This window comes from Natrix helvetica (genome assembly GCF_964273705.1).
Source record: "Natrix helvetica genome assembly, chromosome: Z".
Lineage (NCBI taxonomy): Eukaryota > Metazoa > Chordata > Lepidosauria > Squamata > Natricidae > Natrix > Natrix helvetica.
In genome coordinates this window covers 3,618,974-3,639,649 of record NC_138554.1, presented here as the reverse complement: position 1 = coordinate 3,639,649, position 20,676 = coordinate 3,618,974, and the positions used below count along the sequence as shown (strand labels likewise).

At 48.6% G+C, this 20,676-nt stretch overlaps 1 protein-coding gene across 1 annotated transcript in view; it reads right to left on the bottom strand.

The window, feature by feature from the left end:
• Positions 1-8,470: 8,470 nt before the first annotated feature.
• Positions 8,471-20,676, bottom strand: part of LOC309381836 (zinc finger homeobox protein 2-like) — a gene marked incomplete at its 5' end in the record, with an annotated part of 13,418 nt that continues 1,212 nt past the window's right edge. Inside the window, 3 exons of the mRNA XM_081933121.1 lie at positions 8,471-11,483; positions 12,081-15,551; positions 18,398-18,953. Of these exons, the coding sequence (XP_081789247.1) occupies positions 10,642-11,483; positions 12,081-15,551; positions 18,398-18,953 (4,869 nt within the window). The 3' untranslated portion in view covers positions 8,471-10,641. The remainder of the gene's footprint in view (positions 11,484-12,080; positions 15,552-18,397; positions 18,954-20,676) is intronic.

Below are 20,676 nucleotides of genomic sequence, written 5' to 3'. Positions count from 1 at the left end.
TCTGAACGTGAAACACCTTCTTGAGAACTTGTGGGGTTTCTAGGCGGCTCACCAACGGTTGTTTCACCTGGCCCGGAGAATGTTTCATGAAATTGCACACTTAGTGCCGTGAAACCCAAGGGTGAGGTTTCAGCAAACTCTGCTGTGGTAGAAGTGTAAGTATATTTAATCGACGGCAGCTGAAACCGAATTTTCAGTGTTGTTGAAGCTACAGATACTGTGTTTCCCCCAAAATAAGCCCTAGCTTGATTTTTATATGCGCGCCCAATATAAACCCTACTCCAGTGGTGGGCTATGGCCGCTACGGCCTGGTACAGCCGTACAGGTAGTAGCCGGGACTAGCGGCCACCGTACCGGTACGGTGGCTCGATTGGCCCATCCATCCACTCGCGTTCCATAGCTGTTTATAACGCAACCGGCCAATTGCGCACCTGCACGTCACCTGCGCAACCTCCGCTGAGCAGCTGGGTGTCGCAAGGCGGTAGCCTGTGCAGGTGTGCACAGTGCATGTGCCTGACTAGGATGCCTGGCCCCGGGCGCAGCGTACCGGTTGTGACGGGATCCGGAACTCACCACTGCCCTACACACACACACACACACACATACCCAAAAAATAAGCCCTACTTAAGACCCCGCCTACTCTGTTACACCAGATTGCACGAAATGGGGTGAGGCACACGGATAAAAATCAAGTGAAGGTTGGGATGGAAGGTGGACTTGCCCCATGTGCCCCGCACCCACTTATCTTTAGACCGTTACAGCCAGGCCTCGCACACCCTGACATCTGTTTCGCCTTGCCGTCCCACTTCATCCGCAGCTGATTGCCGTCACTTGTGGGTGTTGCCCCCTGGCCTCTGTTTCACTGTCAGGAGCCTTCAGAAAAGGCCTCTGCAGCTGGGAAAGTGGCTCTAGATCAGTGGTTCTCAACCTGTGGGTCGGGACCCCTCAGAGGGCTCGCCCAAGACCATCGGAAAACACATATTTTCGATGGTCTTAGGAACCGAGACACCAATTTTATGGTTGGGGGTCAACACAACATGAGGAACTGTATTAAAGGGTCGCGGCATTGGGAAGGTTGAGAACCACTGCTCTAGATTGACGTGCATGGCGCTCCCCCAACCTCAGTTTTGCCGTCAGAGCAGTGGTGGGTTGCTGCTGGTCCTGACTAGTACAGCCGTATTGGGAGTGGCCTGGAGCAGCTGTGAGCGGACCGGTACAGTGGCTTGTCTGCCCGTCCGCGCTCTATAGCTGCATTAATGCCAAAAGTCACACTGCGCACAAATGCAGCGTGTGGAGCCTGCACGCGCCCCGACGAGCAGCTGGGTGTCGCAGGGGCGGTGGATGGCACATGCGCGCACAGGGCATGTCAGGCTCGTGCACGGACAGACCGCGATCAGCGTACCAGTAGCGACAGTAAGAGCAACCCACGACTGCGTCAGAGGGGCTATCAGAGCTAGTTTCTTGGCTGCAGAGGCCTACCACGGCGAGACGGAGGCTGGGTGTGCCACGCACGAGCGGTGGCAAGTGGCCGCAGAAGAAGTGGGCTGGCAGAGGCTACATGGACTCCTGCTAGGCAGGGCTGTGGCTGCCGCCGCGAAGTTAGACAGCGGAAGACTTCCCTTGAAAATAAGACCTAATGCCTCTTTTGGAGGCAAAAAATAAATAAGACCAGGTCTTAATTTTGGGGAAAACGCAGTAGTTCTCGCCTTATGACTGGTCGCTTAGTGACGGTGCAACGTTATGACGGACCTTTCTAGTTTTGAACTTCTGATGGGTGGTGGTTTCTCCCCAGGTCATGTGACTGCATTTGGATGCCGGGCAACCGGTCCAGATGTAAGAGTGTTTGCAGCATCCTGTGTGTGTGCGTGTGTGTGTGTGTGGTTGTGTGTCACGTGACTGTTTTGTGATCCCCCCTCCCTCCAAATGGAGATTTACTTCTGCTTTCAGCGAACCTGGCCTGCAGCGAACGATCGGTTCACTTAACGAACGCTGCAAAAAAAAAGGGGGGGTTGTAAAATCACGCCGGTCATGATTTAGGACTGTAATAAGGAAGGCTCCATTATGGCCGTAGGTTCGAGGACTACAAATGAATTTTCAGAAGTCTTTGGAGAAATTCCAAAGATGTTGTGGCACGAGTTCAAGGGTAAGAAGAGATTGGAAACCCATTGGTCTGAAATTGGGTAGGGTTTCCTGCCTGAGCAGGGGGTCGGACTAGAAGACCTCCAAGGTCCCTTCCAGCTCTTGTTGTTGTACTCGAGTGATGGCGAACCTTTTTTTCCTGGAGTGTCAAAAGCGCGTGTGTGCGCGTACCCACAACCACAATGAAATACCCCCCTGCAGCCCCGCCCCTGCACGCGTGCCCCCCCCGGTGTCCCCCACAGCCCCTGAGCATGAGTGCACAACTCCCATTTTGGTATGCATGGGGGGAGTCACATCCTCCCGCCCCCTCCACACGTGCACATGTGACCCCCCCAACTGCACCCATGCATGCATGTCTCCCAAGAGAAACCCGAGAATCAGCTGGCACTGCATGCGCAGTGGAGCTAACCTGGGCAACAGCTCACGTGCCCGCGGAGATGGCTCGGCATGCCACCTGTGTTATGTATGCCATAGGTTCCCCATCACAGTTCTGTTCTATTCTTCTCTTCTCTTCTAGATTTTATGGTATTCCCTATTCTATTCTATTCTATAATACATTCTATTCTATTTTATGGTATTCTATATTTATTCCCACTCCACTCCACTCCACTTCTATTCTATTCTATTCTCTATTTTATGGTATTCTATATTCTATTCTATTCTATTCTATTCTATGGTTTTCTATATTCTATTCCACTCCACTCCTATTCTATTCTATTATTTCTATTTCTATGCTAATAATTCTAATTTTAATTCTATCCCAAAGCTGTCATGTTCAGAAAAACAAAACAAGTTTGTATCCTATCTTAACTGAGTTTGCTGAAGCCTTTCAATAAATTCTGCTGCTAAATTGAACCATTTGGGGGTGGGGGGTGTACCCCGCACACTTAATTATAAAGGGATTAAACTTGCAGAATTCTCCTGAAAATAAGCCAAGCGGGACATTAGTTGAGTTTAGTGGCTGAGAGAAGCCAGGGTTAAAATCTTAACTGGGTTAAAACAAATTACCAAATGCTAACAGATCTGCGATTTGTCCCTTGATTTTTCTGAAGCAGAATTGAAAAGTTTTTATACTGGCCACTGAAATATTTTTGCCAGTCAAAAACACTTTGGACTTTTGCAATATAGGTAGTCTCCCATTAAAAACCTTTCGTTTAGTGACTGTTTCAAGTTACGACGGCGCTGAAAAAAGCAACTTATGACCGCTTGTCAGACTTACGACTTGCCACATCCCCGTGGTCATGTGATCAAAATTTGGACGCTTGGCAACTGACTCATATTTACGACGGTTGCAGTGTCCCGGGGTTGCATGATCCCCTTTTGCGACCTTCCGACAAGCAATGTCAATGGGAAAGCCAGATTCGCTTAACAACCGTGGCAAGAAAGGCCACAAAAGGGAGCCTAATTAACTTAACCAGTGTTTCACTTAGTGACAGAAATGTTGGGCTCAATTGTGGTCGCAAGTCGAGGACGGCCTATAGAGCAAAAGGGCTGATATTTTGGGAAGGCATCCTGACTTTTTACTACGTGTTGCGTTACTATGCAAAAACAACCTACAACGGCGTGTTAATTGTACTACTGTTATTTTGCTGTTTCTTTGTACCAAAGTTGCAAAATTCTTTTTAGAAGTTGAGCATTTCTTCGTCCAGCTTTATTTTTCCAGTCCTCATGAGGACTAGAAGCTCATTTTTATCAAATGGAATTCTCGCCTAAATATCATGTCTCGTTCACTCCCTTGCTGACCGTTTTGCCCTGATTTTGTATCTATTTTGTATATTTCAAGAGCAAATCTTCTGGTGGCTTTTCTTATTTTTCTTATTTTGTTGGCCTGTTGGCAGAGGTGGGGGGGGGGTTACCACAGGTTCGCCGCGCATTGAAAATGTGAATGAGCGTGAGCTTCTGCGCATGGGTGTTGTCTTTCACACATGAGCTTTGCTCGTGTGCACCTCTTACACACATGCACATGGCTTAGAAAACATGGCTAAATAGGACTGCATAGTGCCAGGGAGGGTCGCCCACCCACAGGTCACCACTATCGGTTCGCCTGCCTGTTGGAGAGTTGAGGTAAAATTTTGAGAGGTGTTGAATCTAGAACAGTAGTTCTCACCGTTGGCAATTCCAAGATGTGAGACCGGTTCGAACCGGCTGAATACCACCACTGTCTGTTGGAGACTTGAGGTAAAATTTTGAGAGGTGTTGAATCTAGAACAGTAGTTCTTACCGTTGGCAATTCCAAGATGTAGAACCAGTTTGAACCGGCTGAATACCACCACTGTCTGTTGGAGACTTGAGGTAAAATTTTGAGAGGTGTTGAATCTAGAACAGTAGTTCTTACCGTTGGCAATTCCAAGATGTAGAACCAGTTTGAACCGGCTGAATACCACCACTGCCTGTTGGAGACTTGAGGTAAAATTTTGAGAGGTGTTGAATCTAGACCAGTATTTCTCACCGTTGGCAATTCCAAGATGTGGGACCGGTTCGAACCGGCTGAATACCACCACTGCCTGTTGGAGACTTGAGGTAAAATTTTGAGAGGTGTTGAATCTAAAACAGTAGTTCTTACCATTGGCAATTCCAAGATGTAGGACCGGTTTGAACCGGCTGAATACCACTATTGCCTGTTGGAGAGTTGAGGTAAAATTTTGAGAGGTGTTGAATCTAGAACAGTATTTCTCACCGTTGGCAATTCCAAGATGTCTGGACCGGTTTGAACTGACTGAATACCACTACTCCTTGTTGGAGACTTGAGGTAAAATTTTGAGAGGTGTTGAATCTAGACCAGTAGTTCTCACCGTTGGCAATTTCAAGATGTCTGGACTTCAACTCCCAGAATTCCCCAGCCAGCTGGCTGGGGAATTCTGGGAGTTGACGTCCAGCTTGTGATATAGCAACATTACAACACATTATGAGTGACAATCAAACGGACAGGCCAAAGGAAGGAAGGGAGGCCAAAACATTCATTCAATGACCTGTCAAGGGCTACAGTGGGGTGATATCCCAAACCTGGTTAGCATAACCTTGGTTAGTATACTTCTGTGACTTACCTTGTCGGGTTAATCCAAAAAGTTGATTTGCTGACACTTCTGTGCGTTGCGCCACTGCCCCCCAATTAAATCAAAAACAGCCTCGTGGAATCCAGGAACCGATTAGTTGATAGTTGATAGAGCTAAGGTGAGCAGTTAGGTCCCATACTGGTAGTCCTCGACTTACAACCACAATTTTATGTTGCTAAGCGAGACAGTTGCCAAGTGAGGTTCGCCCCCGTTTTATCCTGCCACATTTAAGTGAATTGCCGCAATAGTTACATTAGTCACCTGGTCATTAAATGAATCTGGCCTTCCCCATTGACTTTGCTCATCAGAACGTCGCAAAAGGGGATATCATCAGTCCAGCACACCACAACCGTCATAAACACGAGTCCGTTGCTGTTGCAACTTGAAACAGTCACTAATCTGAATGGTCGTAAATCAAGGATAACCAGTATTTGGTTATTCTGTATTTTTCAAATACAGGTAGTCCTCGACTTAACGACCACAATGGAGCCCAAATTTTCTGTTGCTAAGCAAGACGTGAAGGGAGCTTTGCCCTGTTTTACAACTGTCATAAATACGAACCAGTTGCCAAAACATCTGAATTTTGATCACATCACCCTGCGGATGCTGTAAATGTTGTAACTCTGAAAAACGGTCACATTTTTTTCAGTGCTGTTGTAACTTTGAGCAGTCACTAAGTGAACTGTTGTTAAGGGGGTTGTTCTCCCTAGCACCATTTCTGTTTCTGTGGAAGATGAAAATGGAGGCATTTCTGATTTGCTCCTATTTCACGGGTCTCCAAACATGGCGACTTTAAGATGTGTGGACTTCAACTCCCAGAATTCCCCAGCCAACTCCAAGTCAAATCTCCCAATCCTAAGCTGATTTTTGGATGCTTCATTTAAGGCCGTATTTCTCAAACGTGGCCCCTTTAAGACTTGTGGACTTCAACTCCCAGAATTCCTTGATGGTAATGAATTCCTTTTGATATGTATGCCCATTGTGGGCTGTATACTCTTTTCTAATCCCTTTCTCTGCAATCTCTCCGCTCTAGGAGACAGGAGAAAAAACTACAGTGATGACTGGCTGGGGAATTCTGGGAGTTGAAGTCCACAAGTCTTAAAGTTCCCCAGATAAAAATCCCCCTTCATTCATCTCTATGATGCATTGCAACAAACCAGAGACGGGGCATTTCTCCTAAAAATGTACATTTCTGGATCGTTTCGAGATGTTCGGAAATGAGATCACGAATGCGCAAGAGAAACAGGCCGCGGCTGAAATCCAACACACAAAATTTCATTCCCAAACTTCCTAATTTTAGGGAAAGGGCTATTGCAGAAGTGTATCCCAGAAAGTCCTCGACCGGAATAGGGCCGAAAAATTCATCATTAAGCATTGTTAAGTGAGGCATCAGCTGACCGCACCTGAGTTTATGGCCCGTTTGTCGTGACCGTTAAGCAAATTGACACCGTTGTTAAAGCGAGACGTCACATAGCCAGCTAGCTGAGGAGGTCACAAAGGACAACTGTGTGAGCGCGGGATGCTGAAATCATCATAAATGCATTGAAGGAATGCAAGAGCCACATTGGCGCAGTGGTTTAGAGTATTGCAAGCAAACTCTGCCCACTGCCTGGAGTTTGATTCTGACCATATCAAGATTGACTCAGCCTTCCGAGGTCGTTAAAACGAGGACACAGATTGTTGGGGACAAGATGCTGATTCTCTAAACTGCTTAGGGAGGATTGTAAAGCAGTATATAAGTCTTAAATGCTATTGCTATTCTATCCTATCTTATTGACTCACTGCCGACTGCCGGCAGTTCGATTCTGACTGACTCAAAGTTGACTCAGTCTTCCATTCTTCCGAGGTTGGTAAACTGAGGACCCAGATTGTTGGTGGCAAGACGCTGACCAGCGGTGAGCTTCACTTAGGTTTACCGCCGGTTCGCAAGTGTGAATTTGCACGCTCGCATCATGCACGCACCTTCTGTGCTTTGCTCGCGGGCATGGTCTGCACGCATGCGCGCAGCATGGAAAACAGCATAGGACATTTTGGAGCTTGGGCGGACGGGTGGGCCCACCTGCAGTTCGGTGCAACCGGTTCAGGCGAACCGTTCCGAATCGGCTGAATACATCTGATGCTGACTCCGCTTAGAATGGGCTGTAAAGCACTGTAAAGCGGTATATAAGTCTAAATGCTATTGCTATTCTATCCTCTCTTGCCGACTGCCAGTAGCTGAATCCTGACCGACTCAAGGCTGACTCAGTCTTCCATCCTTCCGAGGTCGGTAAAACGAGGACCCAGGTTGTTGGGGGGTAAGAGGCTGACTTTGTAAAATGGCTTAGAGAGTGCCACAAGCGGTATATAAGTCTATTGCTGTTGCCAAGTGCCTGAACCGGGATCACGTGACTGCAGGGCCACTACAATGGTCGTAAAAAGTGAGGACCGGCTGTCACTATTTTCAGCACCATCCTAACTTTCGCTAAACAAATGGTCATAATGCGAGGACTATTCTCATCCTGAAAAGCTCCAACTCGGTCAGTTTGCGGTTAGCATGGACATTTTTTCACGCGCCCCCTCCATTCGGAACGAAAAACGGCCGCACATTTAGAAACGTACAAGAACTTAAGAAACTTGGAAATGTACAGACTGATTTGCAACGACTTAAACGAGGAATTGAAACTTAAACAAAACCCCCCAAGTTTCTGCCCCCCCCCCCGCTATTTTTGGTATCTCAAATCATCTCGCGTTTGATCTTTTCTTTTCCTAAGAGATGCTTTTTCTTTCATATAATTTTTTTTATTTTTTTAAAGTCATTCCCCCAACCTTCCCACCCCGTCACTTTAAATACACAACAGAAAGACAATTTTTCCCCCAGTCTGGGGTGGGGCATTGTGGGGGGGGTGAAGGAGAGTTGAGAACAAGGGGAGGGTTGACGGATCAGCTGTTTTTCCGTTCAGCTTTCCTTTAACTTCCTCCCCCCCCCCCTTGTGTCGTTGGTTTGGTATCTGTGTAAGGGCGGTGGGGTTTCATTCTTTTGCGTCCCCTTCTTTAAACCCACAAGTTTCCATCTTCGTCCAGTTCTTAAAATTCACGTCCATCTTTGTCCGCCGGAAGGGAATAGAAAATACGCCGTGGGAGGGACGGGAATCGTCCCACCACTCCCAAAATAAGTGTTACAAAGGCAGAAAGAAACGTAGGGATTTTCTTTTTTTCTTTTTTACTCCTTCATCTCATGTCTATTAAAAAAAATTATTTCCAGTTTGCTTTTTATGACTCTTTTCTTTTCTTGGTGGGTGTTCTCTTTCTCTCTCTCTCTCTCTCTCTCTCTCTCTCTCTCTTTTGGTTATTGTATAGAAGGTTTTTTTTTTAAAGAGCTTTGGATTCCTAAAAAGGGTTTTTTGTGTATATTTTTTTTTTTCATTTTTTGCAAGGTTTGGTCAGCACGCATGGCACCCGGGACGGCGCTGGCGTGTTTGACGAGAGTCTTTCGTTCCATGAGTCCTTTCTTTCTTTCTGTCTCTCTCATTTTTTGTTTTTTGTTTTTTTTTTACAATTTTTATTTTCTTTTAAAGCCATCGGAGTTAGGTTTCGCGTCGTTTCCCCGCACCGAGACAGAACTCGCATCTATCAGGAGGAAAAAGACAGTTGAGGTTGTTGGGTTTTATTTGGTTCCCCAGGGGCAGGAAAAAAAAACCCAGCTGGGGGGTGGGAAAAAAAGGAAGAGGAGAGAGACGAGAGAAAAATAAAATAATAAAATTACGGGAAAGAGAAATCTCTTGCCCTGGTTTGGTTACTGATCAAATCCATCAACAGTTCAGGAATCTGTCCATCCGTCCGTGACAGTTCTCAATATACAAAAATGGTTAGCACATGCTTTTTCTTTTTGAGGGTTGGTGTCGGGAGACTGAATTTTCCACTTTTAATCCTTCCCCCCATCTTAAATTTCATCTCCTCGAGTTTATCTTTTATTTGTTTATTTTCTTGTCCATTCTTTCTTTGCTTTCGTTTTTTTTGGCCTTTTTTTTTCCAGTCGGTAGCACAGTAAAAGGGGCGGAAGGTTTTAAGTGTTAAAGAGAAGGAGCTTTTATGGAAAGTGGGGGTGATGTATAGGTGTGTAAGTGTGTATGTGTGTGTGAGAGAGAGGAGACTTGTGAGTGTAGGATGGACGTCAAGATAGGAGCAGCCACTGTCTTCAACAGGGTGGGTGGAAGAGATCAGATAGATGGTTGCGCAGGTAAGTCGAGGGAAGGTTTGGGGCCACCCGCGGGAAAGGGAAATAGTAGTTATGGGAAACGTGGGTAAAGAATTTTGGAACACCAATGTGAAGAGGGGTGACATAGTTTTGATATTATAAAAGGGGGGGAGGGCAACTTCTCGGCATCATCAGAAGATGTTAAAAGCCTGGTGGGGGGATGGGAATGCAGCCTTAAATCCTATACCTGTACTCAAATTGTTTTTGCTTCGCACAGGTTGCTTTCGGAAAGTGAGGGGAGCCGAATGTCAACTCATAAAGCATTTGCATGTTTGTTATAAGTTGCCATGGTGAGGAAAGGGGGAGAGCACATTCCACGCATACCTTCAGCTAGAGTCGGATCTCAGATTACTGCAGCAGGCATGTGAGGCGTGCACCTCGTTGGAGAATGTGATTTATGACATCGACTGAGGGGAGGAAAGAAACGGGGGCAAAGTTCAGCCATAATTTAAATGAGGTCAGATCTGATTGCAATGAGGTATTGCCGAAATGGTGTTCCTAATAAATGACTGGATTTCCTTTGGAACTTGGCTCGAGGCTCATGAATTAATTAGGGCATCTTTCGGAAACCTGACAGCATCTCCTTGAGATGTTCCTTGCAGGTGGGAATGTGGTGGAAGATGTAGAGGGACCCGTCGGCAGCACAGGAGGCGGAAGACTCAGGAATACAGAAATTGGTGGGTAGGGATTCTGGAGGGGGTCATGAGCTGCCAATCTCATTGGATCTGGCCACAGGATCTTGTGATCTGGGAGAGGGGGTAGGAGAGGTAGGGAATTAGCATCAGTGGGTCCTTAGGGAGATGCCTGGATGGGAGGAAGGACAGAGCAGTGTGAAGAAAAGCTAGTAGGAGAACACCTGCAACAGCCAGTGTTGAGTTGGGTAGAGAAGATGACGCTTCGTAAGGACCAAGGCTCCCCCAATGGATGGGTTGTGTTTGGCTCAATCTGTGGAAGCCGAGGGACATTTAGATTAAAAATTGGGGGGGGGGGGCTCAGGCCCTTGAAATCAGCCTGGGGAGGGGACACGAAGGAACCCCCTTCTCAAGAAAGCTTCCTGGCTGGCAGTGAGAAATAGGGGAGAACCTGGGTCTGAAATGGACCTTGAAGAAGGACTGTTGGGTGGAAGCCGAGGGGTGGTCCTCGCAGATGTCCACCCACCCACAGGCTCGTTCACTAGTCAATCTGTCTCCATTGATGGCAGTACAACATCCATCTCTATAAAGCTAGTAGTGTCGTAGAGGTAGCGTTACTTTTTGGATTGGAGTCCGAGTGAGGTAATTTGGATTCCTCTTTGGCAAACACCGATGCGGTTGCTGTGGTGGAGCTGGCCTTGCGCCGGTGAGCGCTGGAGCGCAGGTGGGCTCCCAACGCCTCCCGGCCACTCACGAGCACCTCACAAGCCAGGCAGTGGTAGGTGCACACGGGCATGCGCAGGGGAGGCGGCGGCGCCTGGCGCCCGAAGTAGCAGAGCGCGGTTTGATGGGCGACGGCCGCCCCCTCACTCTCGAAGGCAGCTTTGCACTGGCGACAAAGGTACTGGTGAGTCACGTCGACTGTAGAGATGCCTGGGGCCTCGGACACCTCGACGGGGGGCTCGGGTGTGGGTGTCGGGAGCAAGGGGCTGGGCAGCAGCCCCATAAGTGTCTGAGGTATGACGGGGTTCATGGGGAACAGCCCCTTCTTCATGCCATAGAGCTGCTGAAAGTACGCCCCGGGCAGTTGAGCTCCGAAAAGAGAGGGGGCGGCGGCGGCTGCAGTAGCTGCTGCTGGCAATGGGAAGGGCAGGAACTGGCCTCCCAGCAGGGCCGGCACTGCAGCCTTCAACGTCTTGAGGTTCTTCAGCGTTACAGTGGAGGACAAGGAGGGTTCCTGGGCTGGATTTGAAGTCGGTTCGGCCTGACCGTCACTAGGAGTGGTCTCGGGAGCAGGAACAGGAGCAGGCTCAGTTAAGGGGCCGACCTGGCTAGAATCCGGCGGCAGATGCTGAGGTAAGGAGACGCCTGGCTGGGAGGTGGCTAAAGGGGAGCTCAGGATCCCCGCTGAGGAAGCAGGCGTGCCTGTTCAGGTGGGAGAAAAGAAGAGAGATGAATCAAGGGGTGGTGCTGTCTCTCCTTTGGGAATGTGTCCTTTCCGAATGCCTCCCCCCTCCCCCTCCCCGGTTAAAATTGAAGAATCCTCTTCCTGCCTTTGCGAGTTGGCCCGTTCTCCTCCTCCAACCTCACCACCGTCTCCCCTGCACCGGGAGTCCACCTGCAACCCTCGATGCAAAAATAGAGGGGAGAGAATGGGAAAATCCCTCGGCTCTCTGCATATTCCTGCCCCACCCCATCCCACTTCACAAAAAAATGTGAGGAAGGTATGAAAATGAAGATTCATGAACCACGGAAGGAAACCAGGAAATAAAAATGTGGTGGTCGGCCAACCTTCCAGGTCAAATGTGGACCAGGACTTAGAATGGATTTGGCAAATGTCGGAACGTCAGTGGTGTTCCTGGAAAGATCAGAACAACAGTTCCTACAGCAGGGAAGACGTCATACAGTAAGCGTACAGTACAGTACGTTGCGGCGTACAGGACGCTGTACAGCAAAACCCATCATGCAGCTCAACCCCGAGGCTCCACAACTATCCTTGGATGCCCACCGTTCTACACTCACCTGGCACAAAAGGGGGCTTGGTCCCAAGAGAAGATGGCATAGCTGTAGGAGTCATCGGCACGCCCAGCCTGGTTGGGGAGGGTGCTCCTTTGTCCGACACCAGCTCGTAGCACTTGCTCTCACTCTTGAGCTGGGATCGGATGGCCTCCTTTAGCCGAGCGAGGTGGCCGCGAGAAAAGAGGTGCCCGCGACAAGAGACGTAGAAATCGTACTTAACTTCACAGTAGCGGCATTCAGATTGAGCCTGAGCACCGGAGGGGGCCTCATCACCGCCACTGGTCCCGCCGGAGGCAGCCTTGGCCTTTTTCTCTTTCGCCCGCGCGTTCTGAAACCAGACTTGGATCACCCGTTTGGGGAGTCCGATCTCCTCCCCCAGCACCTCGCACTCCTGCATGGTTGGAGTTCGGTAGATCTCATAACACGCCTTCATGATCTTCAGCTGGACGCTGGACATCTGGGTACGATACCGTCTCTGACCTAGAGAGTCGTGGTACTCTCCAGAACCGCCATCCATCATTTGATTCCTCTGGCCGCCAGAGAAGTCCAGGTCAGCCGAGGAGGAAGAGGAGGAAGAATCGCTCAGCTCCCCTCCAGACAAGCTTCGGTCTTCGTGCTCCTTGGATAATTCTTCTTCGGCCATTTCTTCCTGGATCTGTTGTTCCATGACAACGTCTGGCTTCGTTAGAAGGGGCTGGAGGTTAATCACAGAGAGGTTGGGTGCGAAGGACCCACCATAATGAACAGGGGTGTCCCGTGGTGCAGGGTTGAACTTTGGGAAAGTGTTAAGTTGTGCTGGTGGGGGCTTGCTGGTTGGGGTGGCGGCACTGGTATTACACCGGAACTGGCCTTTTCGCTCACGGGCTCTTGTGTTCTGGAACCACACCTGGACGACTCTCTTTTTCAGCCCGACTTCTTCAGAGATGCAGTCAAGCATTTTCCGGGTGGGGTTCGAATCTTGCATGTACCAGCGGTACAGAATCTCCAGTTGCTCGGGCAGAATGGTGGTCCGCAGACGCTTGTCCCTAGGGGGTTCGTTATCTCCCCCAGCGATGCTGGCTGTTTCACTTCCCGTGGGAGACAAGGTCCCATCTTCGTGTTTTCGCTTCTGTGCCCGGGAAGGATCTGGTTGGACAAGGCGGTCGCCAAATACTAAGGGAGTCATGTCGAGAGGAGATTGAGGACCTGTCGAAGCCAAGGGAGGGCCAGCTGCCGGGAGGTGACTAATGCGGTGGATATTCAGGAGGTCGCTGCTGGAGAATACGGCGGTGCACTGATCACAGGGATGGTTCTTGGATATGTCGGGGGGCACAGAAGGGGCAGGTTGCTCTTCTTCCACGGGTTTGTCTCCAGCAACGTCTGTCTTCATATCCCCACCAGATCCCGCGATTTCTCGTTTCTCGTCCCCTTCCTCTTCCTCCTCCTGCTCCTCCTCCTCAGGCCCTTCGTTCTCTTCCTCATCTCCTTCCCCCTCGTCCAGCTGATCATTGTAACACTTCTTCAGGTGGCGCACCAGCTCAAAGATGCAGCGGAAGGCTGTCCGACATTTTTTACAGGATGGCTGTGCGGCGGCATTTCCGCAGTTGCCCATGCTTGTTTCATTCCCGCCACTCTTTCGGGCTTTCTGGCGTGCGTTTTGGAACCAGACCACGATGACTCTATTGGGCAAGCCCAAAAGGGCAGACAGGCGTTCCACCTCGCCATCTTTGGGATAAGCACTCGACTCAAAGAAGGACTGCAGAGCCTGAGACTGGAACTCGGTGAATTTGGTACGAGAGAAACGCCGGGTTGAAGGGAAGCCCCCACGGGGAAGATCCAGGACTCCTGATGATACGTTCTTGCCTTCCTCTTCCTCCCCTCGAAACCAAAGAGACTTCAGGCAGTCAGGAGGTACACAGGGAGTCTCGTTTTCTGGTGGAGGCACGACCACCGGCATGGGTTGCATCAAAAACGGAGGACAGAGAGCAGGGATCTCCAGCGGTATTGAAGATTGCGTCACAGTGACTGTGGTATTCTCCCTGACGGTGGTGGTGACGGTTGGAACTGCTGCTGGTGCAGTAGTGGTGACTGCAGTTCTCTCAATTGGGAGTACGGACGGAGGGGGAGGATACATGCTGTCGTAACTCTTCCGGAACTGCGCGGCGTAGCGATTAAGCGCCTCGAAAGGCAGGAACCGCCGGTGCACGTGCTCCTCGTGGGTTTTCAGGATGAGCATGTTAGAGAACTGTTTCCCACAAGTGCCGCATTGCAGCTTGCCCGCGGGGGGACGCAGGGGCACGGTAGGGGGCACAGTGGCCGCTTGTTTGCCCTCATTGTACTGGATCACCAACTCAAAGCCGAAATTCTCCAGGAGGGCTTTGGCTGCGGTGCGAGAAGCCTCATTCCCTGCTTGGCTTCCATCAACTTCTTCTCCTTCGGTCTCTTCGGCTGTCTCTGCCTTGGAGCTACTCGCGATAGCCGTGGAGGCCGGTTCTTCTTTGGGGGGCAGGGGCGGAAGCAGGACAGGTGACGGGGTAGGCAGGGTCAGGGCTGGCGTAGCTAGAGCCAACTTGGGGGCCACCTTCAGATCATGTAAGTAAAAAGGGAGCAGCAGCTGCTGTTGTTGCTGCTGTAGTTTAAGCAGGGATTCCGGCACCAGAGGAAAAGGGGGCAGCAACGGTGGGGTGAAAAGGGGCGTAGGGAAGCGGGGCAGTTCTGCTGCGGGCGGGGTGAGAAATGGCAGGGTGGGCACCTGGACACAGCTGGGGGCCTCGGTTTCCAGAGGGGTCTCGTTGGAGGGCTCCAGTTCGGCAGGGGATACGTCCGCCTTGCCCGCCGCTTCCATCTTGGCCACGCGGGAGCGAGTCTGGTGCAAGACGGAGCGCATGTGGATCTCCAAGGTGGAGCTCTGGTTGTAAGAGACCCGGCAGGTGGTACACTTGTAAGGCTTGTCCGAAGAGGGCTGGAGAGCCCCGGGGACGCCGGTTTCCCCCCGAGAGGACGCCGACGGGTCCGCGGAGGCCTTCTTCATCTTGTGGAGGTGGGACACCGAATTGTAATGCACCAGCAGGATGTTCTTCTGGGTGAAGGACTCTTTGCAAACGGTGCATTTATAGGGGCGGGCGGGATCCAAGAATTTGTCCAAGGCGAAATTGGTGGCCTTGCGGTAGGACAGAGGATGCCGGGAATCCGGATTAAGCAGGACAGGTGGAGAGGATTCAGGCAGTTCCGCGAGGACAGGTGCTGGTGGCTGCTGCTCTTCGGGGGTGAGGTTTGGATGTAAAAGCTCGTCCTCTTCCGGCTCTTGAGGAGTGACAGCGGGAGGAGGAGGAGGAGGAGGAGGAGGAGGAGGAGGAGGTGGTGGTGGTGGTGGTGGAGAGACAGGAAGTGACTTTTCCGGATGCTCCTTAGGAGGCGGGGAGGCGGCGACAGAAGGTGGGGGCGTTTCAGGGGAAAGTACCGGTGGTGGGGAGGCTTTCTCCTCTATGGTTGGTGCTGTTGAGAAGAGAAGGAAGAGAGGAAAGCGTTACAGAACTGTAGATATCCCTACAGAAGGGAGCCAGTGTTGGCTAGCGGTGAAGACAGCGGACTAGAAACCAGGAGACTGGGAGTTCTAGCTCCACCTAAGGAATGAAAGCCAGCTGGGTGACTTTGGGCCAATCACCAAGGGAAATTGAGTTCTAGTCCCGCCTCAGGCATTAACCTGCCTGGGTGACTTTGGGCCAATCACCTGGAGACTGGGAGTTCTAGTTCCATCCGAGGCGTGAAAGCCAGCTGGCTGACTTTGGGCCAATCAGCAAGGGAAATTGAGTTCTAGTCTTGCCTCAGGCATTAAACTGCCTGGGTGACTTTGGGCCAATCACCTGGAGGTTGGTTGGGAGTTCTAGTTCCATCCGAGGCATGAAAGCCAGCTGGGTGACTTTGGGCCAATCAGCAAGGGAAATTGAGTTCTAGTCCCGCCTCAGGCATGAAACTGCCTGGGTAACTTTGGGCCAATCACCTGGAGGTTGGTTGGGAGTTCTAGTTCCATCCGAGGCATGAAAGCCAGCTGGGTGACTTTGGGCCAATCAGCAAGGGAAATTGAGTTCTAGTCCCGCCTCAGGCATGAAACTGCCTGGGTGACTTTGGGCCAATCACCTGGAGGCTGGGAGTTCTAGTTCCATCCGAGGCGTGAAAGCCAGCTGGGTGTCTTTGGGCCAATCAATCACCAAGGGAAATTGAGTTCTAATCCCGCCTCAGGCATGAAACTGTCTGGGTGATTTTGGGCCAATCACCTTGGCGACTGGGAGTTCTAATCCCGTCTGAGGCATAAAAGTAGCTGGGTGACTTTGGGCCAATCACCAGGAGACTGGGAGTTCTAGTCCCGCCTGAGGCATGAAAGCCAGCTGGGTGACTTTGAGCCAATCGCAAGGAGATGGTGAGTTCTAATCCTGCCTCAGCCGTAAAAGTTAGCTGGGTGACTATAGGCCAGTCACCAGGAGACTGGGAGTTCTAGTTCCGCCTTAGGCAAAAAAGCCAGCTGGGTGATCTTCAAATCAGTTACTCTCTCTCAGCCCAGCCCACCTCACAAGATTGTTGTGTTGGGGGGGAGGGGAAGGAGGAGGAAGAAATATTCGGTATGTTTGCTACCTTGAGTTTAAAAACAATACTAAAGAGGGGATATAAATAAATAAATAAATCTCCTTCCCCCAAACACGGCAGTAGGCAGAGGTCATACTCCCTTCTCCCCCCCACCACCACCAACAAAGACCAGAGCCAAGGTAAAAGAAATGCCTTTGTATTAATTAATTACTCTTAAAGGTGACAGTTCTGATTGTGGTGACCGTCTGGGACTGATCCCTGCAGTTTTCTTGGCAAGATTCCCCCCCCCATCCCCCAAAATGATCTGCCATTGCCTGCTTTTTAGGACAGGGGCAGACCGACTGGCTGGAGGCGTTTTGTTGTGCATAAGACGGGACTAGAATTCACAACCTCCTGATTTCTAGCCTATGGGTGGTGCTTAAGTCGGGGACAGCCTGTAAAATAGAATAAAATAATAACTTGAAGAATAGAATAGAATAGAATAGAATAGAATAGAATAACAGAATAGGTTGAAGAAAATAGGAATAGAATGGGATGCAATGGAATGGAAAGGAATAGAATAGAATAAGTTGAAGAAAGTAGAATAAGTTGAAGAGAAGAGAATAAATAGAATAGAAATAGCAATAGAATAGCAATGAATAGAAATAGAAATAGCATAGCAATCAATAGAATAGAATAGAGAAAGAATAGAATAGAATAAGTTAAAGAAAATAGAATAGAATAGAATAGGTTGAAGAAAACAGAATAGAACAGAACAGAATAGAATAAGTTGAACAAAATAGGAATGGAATGGAATAGAATAGAATAGAATAAGTTGGAGAAAATAGAATAGAATAGAATGGAATAGGATAGGTTGAAGAAAACAGAACAGAATAGAATAGAATAAGTTGAAGAAAATAGGAATAGAATGGAATGGAATAGAATAAGTTGGAGAAAATAGAATGGAATAGAATAGGTTGAAGAAAACAGAACAGAACAGAATAGAATAAGTTGAAGAAAATAGGAATAGAATGGAATGGAATGGAATAGAATAAGTTGGAGAAAATAGAATGGAATAGAATAGGTTGAAGAAAACAGAACAGAACAGAATAGAATAGAATAAGTTGAAGAAAATAGGAATAGAATGGAATGGAATGGAATAGAATAAGTTGGAGAAAATAGAATGGAATAGAATAGGTTGAAGAAAACAGAACAGAATAGAATAGAATAAGTTGAAGAAAATAGGAATAGAATGGAATGGAATAGAATAGAATAAGTTGGAGAAAATAGAATGGAATAGAATAGGTTGAAGAAAACAGAACAGAATAGAATAGAATAGAATAAGTTGAAGAAAATAGGAATAGAATGGAATGGAATAGAATAAGTTGGAGAAAATAGAATGGAATAGAATAGGTTGAAGAAAACAGAACAGAATAGAATAGAATATGTTGAAGAAAATAGGAATGGAATGGAATGGAATGGAATAGAATAAGTTGGAGAAAATAGAATGGAATAGAATAGGTTGAAGAAAACAGAATAGAACAGAACAGAATAGAATAAGTTGAAGAAAATAGGAATAGAATGGAATGGAATAGAATAAGTTGGAGAAAATAGAATGGAATAGAATAGGTTGAAGAAATCAGAATAGAACAGAACAGAACAGAATAAGTTGAAGAAAATAGGAATAGAATGGAAGGGAAGGGAATAGAATAGAATAAGTTGGAGAAAATAGAATAGAGTAGAATATTGAACAGAATAGATCAGATCAAGGAATCATTTACCAAGAAGGGGGCTAGGGGCATCCAGTCTGGCCGCTTGCTCTACGCCAAGAGAGCCCCCTGGTTTGGGTGGTTCAGGAGGAAGAGGGACTCCGGGAACAACTTTGGTGGGGAAAGTCATTTCAACCATCGTGGCCTGCAGCGGAAACGGAGACAAAACAGAATTAAAAGCCCACCCCCAGTCAAATGTTTCCCCATCAAAGCTTAACCCCAAAGACGGGCACCCATTCAACAGGTTGAGCTTCTCTCCCTCTCCCCTCCCCCCCTCCCCCGTGTTCAGGGGGGGGGAGAGAGAAACCTCCCCGATGGATTGAAAGGAGGGGGAGCCATTAAGGAGCCCGTGGGCCCTCGCACCCACCACCAGTAGCAGCTTCTCCACGCATTCGGGCACCACGTTGTGTATGTGGCTGAGATGGAAGTGGAGGTTGGCCCGGCCGACCAGCTGCTCCTGGCACAGCGGGCAGTGGAACCTGGGCTGCACAGCATGCTGGGAGATGGTGTGGGCCCGTACGGCTTCGGCCGACTGGTCGGTGTAGTTGCAGTAGGGGCAGCAGAAAACCTAGGGTGGCAGGAGGAGACAGCGGAAGAATTAAAAAAGGGAAATCGGAAGGAATTTAAAATGACACACACACACAAAAACAAGGAAGAATGGACTTTGATTGGCACGCCTCTTTCCCAAGATGCATCTGAGACAGGGGCAATAAAGTCAAGATGGCGGCGGCAACCAGGCGTGCCACGCGGACGGGCTGCAACAATCGCTTTGTTCAGGGGGGGGGTCTCCAAACTTGGCAGCATTTAAGACTTGTGCACTTCAACTCCCAGAATTCCCCAGCCAGGGAGGGAGGGAGGGAGAGAGGAAAAGATAGATGAGGAAGGAAGAAAAAAGAGAATAAAAGAGGAAGGAGAGAACTATAGAAGAAGGAAGGAAGAAGAAAGGATAAAAGAGGAAGGAGAGAACTATAGAAGAGAAGGAAGGGAAAAAAATAAAAGGAAGGAGAGAAATATAGAAGAGGAAGGAAGGAAAAGATAGAAGAGGAAGGAAGGGAAAAAAGAATAAAAGAGGGAGAGAATATATAGAAGAGAAGGAAGGGAAAAAGAATAAAAGGAAGGAGAGCAATATAGAAGAGGAAGGAAGGAAAAGATAGAAGAGGAAGGAAGGGAAAAAAGAATAAAAGAGGGAGAGAATATTTAGAAGAGAAGGAAGGGAAAAAAGAATACAAGGAAGGAGAGAAATATAGAAGAGGAAGGAAGGAAAGAAAAGATAGAAGAGGGAAGAAGGAAGAAAAAAGAATAACAGAGGAAGGAGAGAAATATAGAAGAGGAAGGAAGGAAAAGATAGAAGAGGAAGGAAGGGAAAGAAGAATAAAAGGAAGGAGCGAAATATAGAAGTGGAAGGAAGGAAGGAAAGAAAAAATAGAAGAGGGAAGAAGGAAGAAAAAAGAATAACAGAGGAAGGAGAGAAATATAGAAGAGGAAGGAAGGAAAAGATAGAAGAGGAAGGAAGGAAGAAAAAAATAAAAGAGGGAGGAAAGAGATGTAGTAGAGGAAGGAAGGAAGGAAGGAAAAGATAGAAGAGGAGGGAGGGAGGAGAGAAAAATAGAAGGAAGGAAGGAAGGAAAAGAGATGGGGAAGGATGGAGGGAGGGACGAGAAAAGAGAAGAGGAAGGGGGGAAAGATAGAAGATGAAGGAAGGAAAGAAAAGAGGATAAAAGAGGAAGGAAAGAAAGAAAATATAGAAGAGGAAGGAAGGAAGAAAAAGAGGATGGGAGGAAGGAAGGAGAGAAAAGACAGAAGAGAAAGGAAAGAGGGAGGGAGGGAGAGAAGGAAGGAATTCTGGGTTAGTCTTAATCCACCACCCAAGAAGCAGGGTTAAATTGGTCCTTTTGCCAAATTCGGAAATCCAATTAAGGTAGATTTATCCCAAACCTTTCTACACAACAGTCTGGTTATTTTCTTTTCTTTTTTTAAACAAATTCCGACCGAGAGACGCTTTGAATCTGAACAAAAGCAAAGAGCAAGGGGAGGGGAGGGGGTCTCCAGCTCCCCACCTCAGCGTGTGCTTTGTTTAACAAATGTGGAAATCCCTCCCCCAAAAGAGCATCCCCCGGCCCCTGCATCTGACACCCCCTTCCTAAGCCCCCAGCCCACCCACCCTGGGGTCTCCAGCCCCGGTGCAGAGAGAGGCTCCAAAAATGGAGAAGCTGAGCCGTTTTTCAAAAAACCTTTTTCAATGGAGCTCCTGCTATTAAGTCGGTATAAAACTCTGATCTGTCATTGTCATT